Here is a 12,967-nt window from a genome sequence, read left to right on the forward strand (position 1 = left end):
ACATATACTTTTCCTTGAAAAGAAAAGCTATTTTTGAAACTATATTGTGACCTTTTTGCACCTGCTTTGAATTTTATTTTTGTTTATCAACGAGGTGCTAAAAAGTTGTGCACTTGTACCACCTTGAATTTATGTATAACATTAGACTAATCGGATGATACTTTTGCCTCTGATAGTCGGTTAAATATTCAAAATTTTTATCGAGAAAGTCACTTTTGGATCATTGTTTTCTGAATTTTTTTAGACCTGCACCATAAATTCAAAATCAAATTGTTTCTATAGCAAGACTAATAATAATGAGAAACAAATCAAAGATATACTCATTGAACTAATTAATATTGTTTAGAATATTTTTTTAAATTAACAGTCACATTTTTCTGTAAATGCAGACCAGGACAATGTTTAAAGTTGGCCAAATAGACAGCCAACCGTATAATAATTTTGCTTCTTCTTTTTTTTCTTGGAAGAAAATCTTCCAAGTGACTCTAAAACACATTTGAAATTTTCTTTACAGCATGTCTTATTTGCATTTGCATTCATAAATGTTACAGTCATCATCAAGGTATATCTTTGCTATAACAATTGCAACAGGTCTTGACTAATTATAAATATTTCCGCTGGTAGTTCAGAGAAGTCTAATAATAGAAAAGGTAGATACTGCACATTCATATTATTTAATTATTCTGGTCTGATTTCTGTTATAATAGATTCTGAAACACTAATTAAGCAAGTAGTGTATAATTTGATGATTCAGTAAGAGCCAGATTCAGAGATACTTTATTATTTTTGAATTTTAATACTTGATCACCAAAGTAACAGTTTTATTAGCTGTATCAGGAATGATTTGAACAATGTCAATTCACATATAAAAAAGGTATTTAGGTTAATAAAGCTCTTGCAAGATAGTCACTCGTTGTAGTTGGTGGACTTGTGTCAAGAGCGGATCAAGTTTCTGGTTTTGGAAGTGTCATCATAAGAAGGTGAGGGGGGGGGGGGGTTGATCTAAGTGCAATTTTCAGCCACAAATAGTTGGTCTGGGGCAAACGTTTTGGAATAAAAGACCCCAGCATTAGGCTATATTTGGTCACTTCGAGGGAATGGGGTGGTCATTACTCCCCTCCCCCTCTGAATCCGCTCTTGGTTTGTGTGTGACATGATCAGACATTAATTTGATAAATGTTGCATCAGCTTACTTCTATTTGTAACTCGTAAAAGATAGAATGCTTTGGTGGAATATGTCTTTCTTTTTAATCTATTTTATAGGGCTCGACCGATGGCATTTTTTGGCCGATGGGCCGATGCCGATTGTTGGCCGATTGTTCAAAGATGGCCGATGGCCGATGGCCGATTGTTTTCCTCCAAATGGCCGATGGCCGATGGCCGATGCCGTTGGCAAAAAAATCAAACAAATAAATTGATAAAATTGTCAGAGATTTAAAGGATGATTGATTCATTTCACTTTACTTCCTTTCTATGAATAAGGAATTGCAATCACAAAAAAAAAAATCAGATTTTCACCTAAGTTTTTGTTTTACGATCACCCAATTTAAACTTCACAAGTTTTTTTCAGCACATCTGTACATGCATATGTACCTAAGAACATGTAGATGACCGAAATATCCATTTTGAACGCTTCCTCAGTTAATTATCGCAAATTCTCTTGTGATGTCTTCATGCGCGTAAACTTACGTCACTCAAAAATGTTATGAAATAGTAAGTTGAAAACTCATACGTACGTAGTATGATCTAAAGGTTACAGGACAAGGTGTATAAAACCTTAACCTGAATAGTTCACATTACCGAAGCAAATCTATCTACAAAATAGTCACCTTGAACGACTATGCACTTCTGCCAATGTTCGTATAGCTTTTAGAAGCGCTCCTGGAAGACATTTTCGCAACCTCCTGTAAGGCCTCTTGCGCTGCTGCTTTAACTTCATCGTAGGAAAGAAGGCGACTTTCATGTTGAGGATGCACGGTTCGATTGGTCAATACTCTGATATGACAAACAAATAACATAACGTTTCGTCGGACTTAGCTCCGTGTGACTTTTACCTGTTCCCAGCAAAAAAAAAAAAACATTTGCATGGACGATGCTTTCCTCCGTCAGGAGAAGATAAAGCTGCATCATAGAAGGTAGCGAAAAATGGCTTTCAGAAGTGTTTCCAAAAGTTATATGAACACTAGCAGAAGTACATAGTCCCTCAAGGTAAACTTTTGAAGGTGGATGTGCTTCTGTAATGTGAACTATTCTGGGTAAGGTTTTATACAGCTTGTCCTGAACTTTTGGATCGTACTACGTACAATCTATAGAAGGTGTAGTTATGCTTCTCCTTTTTTGACTGCTGTACAATGAAAAATAAAGAACAACAGCCAAAAAAAAAAAAAAAAAAAGACTCTTTAATAAACAATTGATTTTTTTTTAAATTGAACATATAACTAAGATTTCAGTAATATTGTAATGATGTATGGATTTAAGTTCACTAAACATAGTTAAAAAACATTAAATTACGTTGTTAAATCATTCAAAAAAAATTAAGAATAAAACTATGAAACCGTCAACAAATTACGCAATTAAATTGGAAAGATTGCACGTAGACATTTTTTAGTCATCAAAAAAGATAACAGATAAATTACAATACTAAATCATAAAAGAAATATTTTTTTTCTTATTTAAAATTTATGAATAGAAAATTTTGCATTTTTCAAAAAACTAAAACAGTGACATAAATTTTGCTGGAAAAAAAATTGCCATGAAAAGAGCGAGGTTCTTAAAACGCAGCTATAAACAAAATCAATATTTACACAAAGTTAATAACTGAATACATATGACTACTTGATCTGATGTTTGCATACATAATATTGAACAATTAGATTGTTTAATCTTTTATGAAGCTTTACAAACAAGTTCAAATTAAATTGTTCAATTTAACAGTAATTTTCTGAAATTTAAAAAAATTGCATAATAGAAAATCCTTGAAACTTTTCTATAAAAAACGAAAATAACTTATTCATTGATTTTATATAAATACATAAAAATAGTTACTTACAACAGAAAAAAAAAAATCGATCGCTATTAATGATACAAAAAAGATGGCGCATTACGAAATGGAGGGGGGGGGTCACCCTCTGATTTTGCAGTAACTCACACTTCGGCCCCAACCTCGACCTAATATTTGTAGTACAGAACCGCTAAAACCAACACCTCGGAAGAGTTTCTGAATCTATTTCAGCACTTCCGAAGAAAAAATTCAAAAGTCCCTTTGATTTTCGAATTGTGTCACCATTCAAAACGTCTTTCTTTAATCAATTTCTTAAATTAATGTTCTAAATTCTTTCTAAACAATAGATAAAGTTTGAAAAAAAAATCTCTAATTTTATGAATGGTGTTAGTTTTAAACAACTCAGGAGTATAACTAGAGTTTAATTTCAGAAATGGAGGGAGTGGGAGGAGGGGCACACAAGTGTTCTCGGAAATTCAAAATAGTCGTAAAAAATAGAGTTCAAAATAATCATAAACATTGAGCAAAAAAACCCTACCGAAACTTGCACCCAAGTTTGTATTGACTTGCAGTGGCGGATTTAAAATACAGAGTGTTTTAAAATGAATAGCGGGGTTTTGCCATCTCATATTTGTTTCCATAGTCTCCAATTCGGCAATATATCACCAAATGACCGTCAGTCTGAGACGCTATCTTAGTTTTGCATTGAAATAAGTAATTAATAGCCACAAAAAATGAGTAAACAAGCTTTTCAGAACACCCGATCGAAAACAAAAAGGGAAGTGCACAACTGGAACGTACGCACACCCCACACGCGAAAACTTATCCTTCAACAGTTTACCATTTTGGAGTTATGACTTATGAGAGATACTACGTACATCCAGCAGCGAGAAACAACGCAATAATTAACTTGTTTGGTACCTGAATGCAGTATTAAAAACTCTTTCAGGGATGACTCAAATAAAAATTCATACTGAAATTTAGTAAACAATTTTATATGAAAACAACCTTTACTTCGTATCAAAAGGTAAAACATCAAAGGTCTTTTTTTTTTCAAAAACATCGGCCAATTCCATCGGCTTTTCGAAGTTTTTAAGGCCGATGGGCCGATGTTTCTTGCAATTTAGCATCGGCCGCCGATGCCGATGCCGATGGCTAAATTGTTGAACCATCGGCGCCGATGCATCGGCCAGGCCGATGCATCGGTCGAGTCCTACTATTTTATTTGTCTGTATGGTTCTCCCTTTTTTATACAAAAGTTTACGCATTGTTCGCTAGATGCGATTGTGTTTGATTGAGTTGAGATTTATTATTAAATTCTAAACATAAACATTTTCTTATTGTTGAAACAGAATGAAAGGTCTATTGCACATCCTACTTCTTCATCGCTTAGTCATTTGGAAAGAAAGCTGCTAAAAAGAAAACCAAAATCAAGAATGAATTTTCATGATTTTGTTACATGGTACTTATAACAAAGACTTCATTCCTATGTCTCATGCAATTTTTGATGAAATCTATTTCAATTTTTTTGAAATTTAATGCAATGAAATAAAAATTTTAAAATGAATATTTTTTTCTGTGTAGGCAAAAGCCTCTATTCTCATATGGTAAAGAAATAATTAAAAAGCAGGACAGTTCCAATACCATATTTCTGCCTGTAGGTCAAACTCTGCTTGTCATGGCTGCTTTATTTTATGAAGATGGGTAACTATAATACTGAGTTTGTGTTTTTTTTTTTAAACTGATGCATTGCATGAATTTTTCACCAATTTTTTGAATTTTTTCACAATTCATACCAAATTTGTTTTACTTTTATTATGACATGTTTTGTGTAATTTTTTGTTTATGTTTCAACAACATTTTTATTTGTGTGCTTGCGTGATTTAATTTCAACAAAAATAGGCTAAAATCAAAAATAAAAATGTTTTTTAATTTTATACTGTTTTACTAATTTCTTTTCTTTTCTTTCTTTCTTTCTTAAACTGCAACTTGTTAAACTGATTCAAATTAAAAATTGTAAAAAATACTCGTAAAAAAAGTAAATAATTACTTCAACAAGACAAAGTTTTTACTTTCCAAGCATATACATTCTGCTTATGAATGAAAGTGAGTAGCATTTTCTTTTATAAAAGAATATGTTTCTTAGCTTGAACAAGCATTAATACCATGCTATTCCACATGATAAACTTTTCTAATTAAAGCTCTTACACAAATGAAATATAGTAGATTATATTTTTGGTGTTGGCAACTAAGTTTAAAAGACTTTTATTGTGTAAAATTGATTAAATACATTCAGAACTGTTACGGTAATCAAAGTAAGAGAAGTTTAAAATAGTATAAATTAAGTGTAAATGGTATTATTTTAGTCATTAGTTCAAGGCCAACTTGTGTATGTGTACTCAATGCACATGTATAACCAGAGATATAGTTAGAATTTTTTTAAGATGTAAAAACTCTTGGAAATTTTTTAAAGGAATGAAATTATTTTGGTGTATTAAAACAGTTAAAACTCGTTAATACAAACTTCTACAAGAGCTTAATAATTATTTCATGTCAAGCGAATTTCACTCTATCTGATAAATTGATAACTCACTGGACCAAGCAAGTATTTCATGCAAAGTTTTCATGTGTAGGGGTTTGTCTCTTAATTTATCCAAACCTAACAGCATTCCCTGCTCACAGATACTGATATATTCTTTCTAAGTTCTCAATATGGACTTGAATCTATTATGCTATACAGTAGTTCAGTTGTACTCAACTTTTGTTATACTTGAGGGCCGCACCTTATATTATGGTGAATCTTGCAGACCAGAACACATATGATATATATATATATATATATATATATATATATATATATATATATATATATATATATATATATATATATATATATATATATATATATATATATATATATAGATAGATTTCAAGATAGCATGGGAAAACATGGAAGAGGAAGGAAAATTACAAACCAAAAATTGTTATCATTGTTTCATGCTTATTTTATTCTCTCTTTAACCATTCTAGAATGGAATCCACTTAATTGGACTTGCCTTTAATCAAACCAGCCGCTTATTAGGACCAAATCTTAAAGAGCCGAAACATGTCCCCTTACACAAGCCTAATAGTATTCGATTATAGGGACCAAAAATTCATTTGATCGGACCAAGGAGCATGAGAACAAATTGGAAAAAATTTAGAAATTGCCCGCTTGAAGTAAGGTGAAACGAATTTAATAGTTAGGGTAAAAATTAATTTTGGTTCCTTGTAACTTTCAAAGGAACCCAGCAATATCAACAGGAAAAAATGGTTTATGAAACTTTTATTGAATGGCAACACTGTTCCAGCAACTCACAACTAACAAAAAAAAAGTGAAATTTCAATTTTTTTTCATAGTTTAGTTAGCACATTCTATAACATGTCAATTTGAAAGGAAAAAAAGAAAAGAAAAATGTATTGTAATTTTCATTTTATTGAAAATTTTAATGGCTGATTAGTATTTTTTCGCACTTATTTTTTCATTCTCACGTTTTAGTTACTTCTTGTTGTTTTATTGAATCGTACTGACTGGAAAGAATGTAACTTAAACCGTATTGGTTTGAACAAGTTGTTGAACAAGTGCAAAAAAGATTCTTTGCCTTATTTTGATTTATTTTTAACTGAAAAAGTTTCGTTAGCAGCATTTTCTCTTCTTTATATGCTCACCATACAAAGTACAAATGTAACTAATATTGTATCGGTTTGAACATGTTGTTGAACGTGTGTAAAAATATTCTTCGCTGTATTTCAATTTATTTTTAACTGAAATTTTTTTGTAAACAGAAATTTTTCTTTTTTATATGCTCACCATATATGTTAGACTCACAATAATCATAATGGCATTCAATTGTTTTGTGTGTAACACGTTCGGTCAAGCTACACAAGTCCTGTTCGCTTAATCGGACCAGCCGGTTATTAGGACCAAAATGGTCCCGTCCCAGTGTGACCCTATTAACCGGAATTGACTGTATTGCCATTTTCTGTGATCAATTTGTTTTGGTTTTAAGGAATGACATATTTTGGTAACATTAAATTGTTTGATTTTCATTTAGGTTCAACATTTATGAACAGTATGCTCTTGAAATTAAGATTAGTGTTAGTTTTAAATCAATGCTTTAAATTTACTTCAATCATCTTGTTTTCTATGTATTTATTTCAAGAGTTCTTACTCTTTCAAAACATAATTCACTCAAAATACTTTCTTTTTTGCTCTTGCATTTTGTATTGATTGATATTTTTATGTAGTTTACTTTCTTCCCTTCTTTATTCGGTCAGAAAATGTTTTTTAACCAATATTTCACATTAAGTGATGATTTTATTTCTGATTAGATTTTTAGAGTTTTCCCTAGTATTGTAGTTGGAGTTGATAGTTGGATCCCCTGAAATATTTGGTTTATTACTGGAAAAATTTGCAACTTTAATGCAAATTAAATTTCAAGCACTTTTTTAAAAATCTAGATTTTTTTTTTAAATTTAATGCTGGCATAAGTTACCTGAGCTGACCTGTTTTGACTGTGCGTAAGTCTGTCGATCATGACATCTACACTTTGGAAAGATGCATTCCCCCAAATTATTGTTTCCAACTGCAGCACTGGTTATTCGTATTGAAAAGTTATGCAAAACTAACACATTCTTTTTTACTCTTTCAGATAGTTAATAAATGCATTTTTAAACTCTTTTTTTTAGCTCATCTTCTGAAGAAATAGAACTATGCTGTTTACGCTATAATGATTATGGTACTTTGATTGTCTGTCCAGATTTTTGCAAGAGTAAAGCATTTTCATTTCTTAATAGCAGATCAGGTTTGTAAAACCTACAGTGCTACTATTACAAAAAAAAAAAAAAAAAAAAGGAACATACAGCTTTAGAATGTTTTGTATTTTCAAAAATCTGTTAGAAAAACAGTATATAAAATGTTGTTTGTTGGCATTTTGTATAAATGAATCAAATACACTCCTTTTCTTTGGTAGGAAAAGGTCTTTGTTAGTATGTATGATATCTAGTCAATGTCCGTTGTTGAGCATAAATAAATCAGGTGGAAAAGGCAATGGCATTTGTGTGTTTTGTTTAGAGTGTTTAAGAAGTTTCGTTGAAAATTGCGTGATTTTGGGTTCACAGTTAAAAGTGAAAAAGTCAGTGTAATATTGAACTGATGCAAGTCAGTGTTTTTGATGAACTATAGGTAACAAATAAATATCCATGAAATAAAAACCAATAGGTAACAAGTCTAAATGCATGCACATGTTTTGGGATAGCAAGGAGCACCTTTTTCAATTCAAATAAATTATTGAACTTCTGAGGTTAAGCAACAATTATGAAAAAAAAGTGCAGAATAATAGAATTAGCACAAAATATGCAAAATGTTATGACTTTAATGATTTGCCGTTGTAGAAGAATTACAGATAAAATTTCAAAAATCAAAAGCACAGGAAAATCCTTTTTTTACTCCAAAGTTGGGTCTTTAGATAAGGATGAAAAAGCATTTAAATTACCAAAGGTAAACATGAAGAAAGAAACATTTTCAAAATAAAATGCTAGATTTAATAAAAGTAAAAATGAAAGAAGCACCTCCCTTACTATTATTATTCATCAAAGATAAATTGGGACATGCAAGTTCATTTTTGGCAAAAATCCCTAAAATGAGACGTTAAAATACATGAATCAAAAATTAATTATGATGAATAGAAAAATTTTGAGCAGGTATATAAATAGATACATTGATAAATGAAAAAGGGACAAATTAACGAATAAACTGACATATTATGTTCTAAAGTATTGAGTTTACCTGGACAATGGCTGTTTTTTGCACATGATTTTTTTGTAAAATTGAAAATGAAAATAAAATTTAAAAATCAAAAAATTTTCTCAACTTTTTCCTGTATGTAAAAAAAAAAACATTTAAACACTTAAAATCAAACAAAATCTGAAAACATTTAAATTATAGAAACAAATGAATTTAAATAATTAAAATTTGATAAGAAATACACTGCAATTTAAGTTGATTCCAATGCAACCTTATGTTCTTGATTTTATTTGAAGTGTTTCAGAATTAAACTCTTTCTAATGAGGAAGGCATGTATATTTTCTAAACTGAATTACTAATTTGAATCTGGTAGATTACAACAATATATAAATTTATTTAAAAAAAAAAAAATTCAAGTCTTTGTGAAGATGTGTAATTTATCTTACATGATATCCAGTTTGGTTCAGACAGTATCGGAAACGAAGGATATGGGGAAAGAAAAGGAAAAATAAAATCTTCGGGAAAAAAAGAACATATTTTGTTAATTTTTGACGAATAAATGGGTTCTGAAAACTTACTCATTCTGTCTTGAAAATTTGTTGCTGCAGATTTGTATGTTATTAAACTTTAAATTTTATATGTACAAGAAAATTGAAAATGATGTTTGTAATTGGAACATATCTATCTACAAATATATGAAAGGTAACCAATATTTTTAATTGCAGAAGCATTTGAATATGAATTCGAAAACGTTTCACATGTTCTAAAAGAGTAAGTTCACGTTTTTTGAAAGAGATAAAATAAAATCTGAAAAGTATATACCTGTACAACCTTTGATAAATAAATTATGTTTTTCCTGTTTACAGATCTGAAAACTTGCAAGAAAAAGGTTTCTTTCGAAAGGTCATAAATTTGATAATTTATTATATAACATTTAATACCTTCCTTTTTTCTAAAATTCATAAACTATCTCTATGAACTAATGATGTGGTATTAATATATTTAATAGGTTGAGCTTCAAAAACAAAAAGTGATTACTGATGCTGTTGGAGAAATATTTTTCCTAGTAAGTTTTAAAAAATATTATTGCATGCTTTCTTTAATTCGCTATTATTTTAAGCTCTGAAATTTGTGAAACATATTTTATACTGCTCTAAGATAGTAAAAAAACTTTAATCTTTATAGCCTCCTGAAGACAACATCTTATTTACTATAAATTGTGAAATAGGTAAGTATTGTTTTTTGTATTAGCTAAGTACCATAGTACAAAAATACTTTCTGCACCAGAATGCTTCTTAGAAAGTATTTTAAACTTCTAATGATTAAGAAAAAAGTGAAGAGTAAAATATTTTTCAGGATTCAAAACTGTTATGGATGTGTAGGATCTTAATGAGGAGCTGACTGGGTCCCTCAAGAGGGCGCCAATGTTGGCCTCCAAAAGACACAAAAAAAAGGGGGGGGGAGTGCAAAATGCAAAAAAAAAAAGAAAAAGAAAACCATGGTATACAGGTTTACAGTTTATAGAAAAGAGAGAAGAAAAAAATTGTTTGTACAAAAAAAAAAAAAAAAAAAAAAAAAAAACCTACGGAATTTTCCACCAAAAAATAAAATAAATTAAAAAAAAAAAAAAATGTTTAAAAACATTTAAAAAGGTGTTCAAGCTGAATGGTTCAATGAAGCTGAATTTTGTTCTGTTTTTGATGATTTGATTCATTAAAGCGGTTGATTCAATTAACCATTGATTCAATTAACGGGCTTCCACTGTATTAACAGAAAAATCCTGAAACACGTCAACTTTAATTTTAGTTTTTCAAATTTACAATCATAACTTTAATTTTTGTAATTAAAATTTAAAATAAAAGATTACATTGTGCCCTCTAATTCCCAATTATCCACTAGTTAGGGGGAGATTTCACCCCATTAAATGTGCTTGTTTCACACTTGAACAGGGTTACTTGTTAATTTGAAATTTAATTTTTGCGCCGAAATAAAAGGGTACGGGAACCTCTTGACCTATAAGAAGAATCAAGCATTATAGGAACTCTAAAATATTGTTTTTCTTCAGAGACACATGTACTGAATAACTAGCTATATACTTGATTGATTTGTTTTATATTAGCTGCATATTTTACTTTACTTACAATACATTCTTTTACTTAGTGTCTGCAAGCTACTTCTTGCTTCAAAATATTTTTGTGCATTATCAAATAATTCTTCCTGAAGGTATGTTTAAAGATAGAAGCATTTTTAAATGTATTTAAGTGGAAGCATTTATAAAAACAAGTTTTTATTTACTAATTATTTCCTCCAAAATATAGGTTGCTGTTCAGAAAGTCCTTTGGAGGGGACCACTGAAACATGTAGAAGCAAACAAATTGAGCAAGTAATTTATTTTAGAGCAGTATAATAAGTATCTTTAAGGAATTTACAGAGTTATTTTTGAATTTGTCTTTAAGCTTTAAAATTTTTATATGCAGTAGACTCTCGATTATCAAAACATTAACTGGAATTTCATTTACCCAACAATGGTTTCCTTGAATTTCAATTATTTATTAATTAATTTTGATTGAACAGTATACAACAAGTCGGACCTCGGTTTTTACAAACTTCTATTTAACGAATTTTATGATTTAGCGATTTTTTAATTTTTCCCTACTAAAATGAAGGCAAAAACCCCTATTTAACAAATAATAAGCTCCGATCTAATGAATTATTTGAACATTCGAATTTTTTTTTTACCGTATTACCCCACATGCCGGAAAAAAAGCGAGGTTGACCAGCATGCCGGGAAATTTGGATTTTCCGGCACACCAGATAATTCAAGGTTTATTTTGCAACAAAACAAAAGTAAATTTCCATATTCAGTTTCAATCAGAAAGCAAACATATGTAAGGAAAAAAAATAAATCCCGAAAGTAACCTTCATTCCAAAAAGAAAAAAAAGTGTATTGCATGTAATATGTGCTTATTATTTATGGTAGGTCATTATTAATAGATTTAATTATATGCCAATAAAGTACTCAATTCAGAAGCAATCATCCTTACTGCAATTTGTTCATAACTTTTGTAAATAAATTGTTTTAGGTTTCTTTTAGAGAGGTTTATTTTATTTATTGAATAGTTATATTAAATTCTTTAGCACTGGGTTAGGGGTGGTAACTTACTGCTTAAATGTTTGCTTAGTTAGTTTTAATTTAATTTTTATAAAATTATTTGTTATTACAATATTTTTCTTGTTAAAATAACAAATGACATTGTTAGTAAATATTTTTACAAAATTAAACTGTTTACTACTAATAAGATATGTTTTGAACTTATATTTATTTTTAATCTGAAAATATTCTTTATAGTATTACTTTTTTTTCCTAACTTCGATTTTTCCGGCACGCCAAAAAGGGCCAGGCAAGTGTTATTGAAAATCTGGTGACCCCTGAATTTTGCAACAGGATGGATAATGCAGGGTAATACGGTAATTTGAGTTAGGAAATACTGGATTGTTTTCCAAATGACATATCCATATTGCCTAAAGCAGAAAAAGCACTGTATTGGAGTCTGCAATTTTTGAAGGGTGAGGGGCAACCAATGAATAGCGATTCTGATGCAGAAAGTGATAATGAAACTCCCGTTAAAACTTACTTTTTCAAGTGCCTTAGTGGAAACTAAAAACATATCTCATGCTTCATGCAGCAGGCTGTAAATGACACAGTATTTTCTTCTCTCCATAAAGTCGAAAGAGAACTATTTCGAGTCAAGTATCAAGGAAACTGTCAAACATCTATTACTCAGAACTTTAAAATTTCAAATCAAATTGTGTGTAATAATTCGTCTAATGCTGGACAAAAAGTGTAAACTTTCTTCTTTTGGATATTTGTGCGCAGTTGCTTATTAGGGTTTTTAGATAAAGTAAGTGCAAATATTTTTCACGCCCCGATATTACGAATAACCCCAATTTAATGTATAAAAGTTTCGGTCTGGATGAATTCGCTAAATCGGGGTCCGACTGTAATTTCAAGGCTGATCTTGGCTGTATGCACCAAATCAGGGCCGTATCCAGAAGGGAGGGGAGGGAGGGACCGCCCCTCACCCAAAATGTTTCGTACCATAAAACAGAAGAAGTTTTATTCCCTTTCTAATGTCTGAAAAGGAAAATAACAAAGTGTTTTATTCTAAATTTTGTAACTG

The 12,967-nt window shown here is 30.2% G+C and overlaps 1 protein-coding gene across 1 annotated transcript in view; it reads left to right on the plus strand.

Moving 5' to 3' along the window:
* Positions 1 to 12,967, plus strand: part of LOC129233965 (tectonic-like complex member MKS1) — a gene marked incomplete at its 5' end in the record, with an annotated part of 41,506 nt that overhangs the window by 4,101 nt on the left and 24,438 nt on the right. Inside the window, 9 exons of the mRNA XM_054867875.1 lie at positions 4,354 to 4,463; positions 4,586 to 4,705; positions 7,730 to 7,845; positions 9,512 to 9,557; positions 9,653 to 9,689; positions 9,796 to 9,852; positions 9,972 to 10,014; positions 10,947 to 11,009; positions 11,105 to 11,169. Of these exons, the coding sequence (XP_054723850.1) occupies positions 4,354 to 4,463; positions 4,586 to 4,705; positions 7,730 to 7,845; positions 9,512 to 9,557; positions 9,653 to 9,689; positions 9,796 to 9,852; positions 9,972 to 10,014; positions 10,947 to 11,009; positions 11,105 to 11,169 (657 nt within the window). The remainder of the gene's footprint in view (positions 1 to 4,353; positions 4,464 to 4,585; positions 4,706 to 7,729; positions 7,846 to 9,511; positions 9,558 to 9,652; positions 9,690 to 9,795; positions 9,853 to 9,971; positions 10,015 to 10,946; positions 11,010 to 11,104; positions 11,170 to 12,967) is intronic.

Source organism: Uloborus diversus, unplaced genomic scaffold, assembly GCF_026930045.1.
Source record: "Uloborus diversus isolate 005 unplaced genomic scaffold, Udiv.v.3.1 scaffold_838, whole genome shotgun sequence".
Lineage (NCBI taxonomy): Eukaryota > Metazoa > Arthropoda > Arachnida > Araneae > Uloboridae > Uloborus > Uloborus diversus.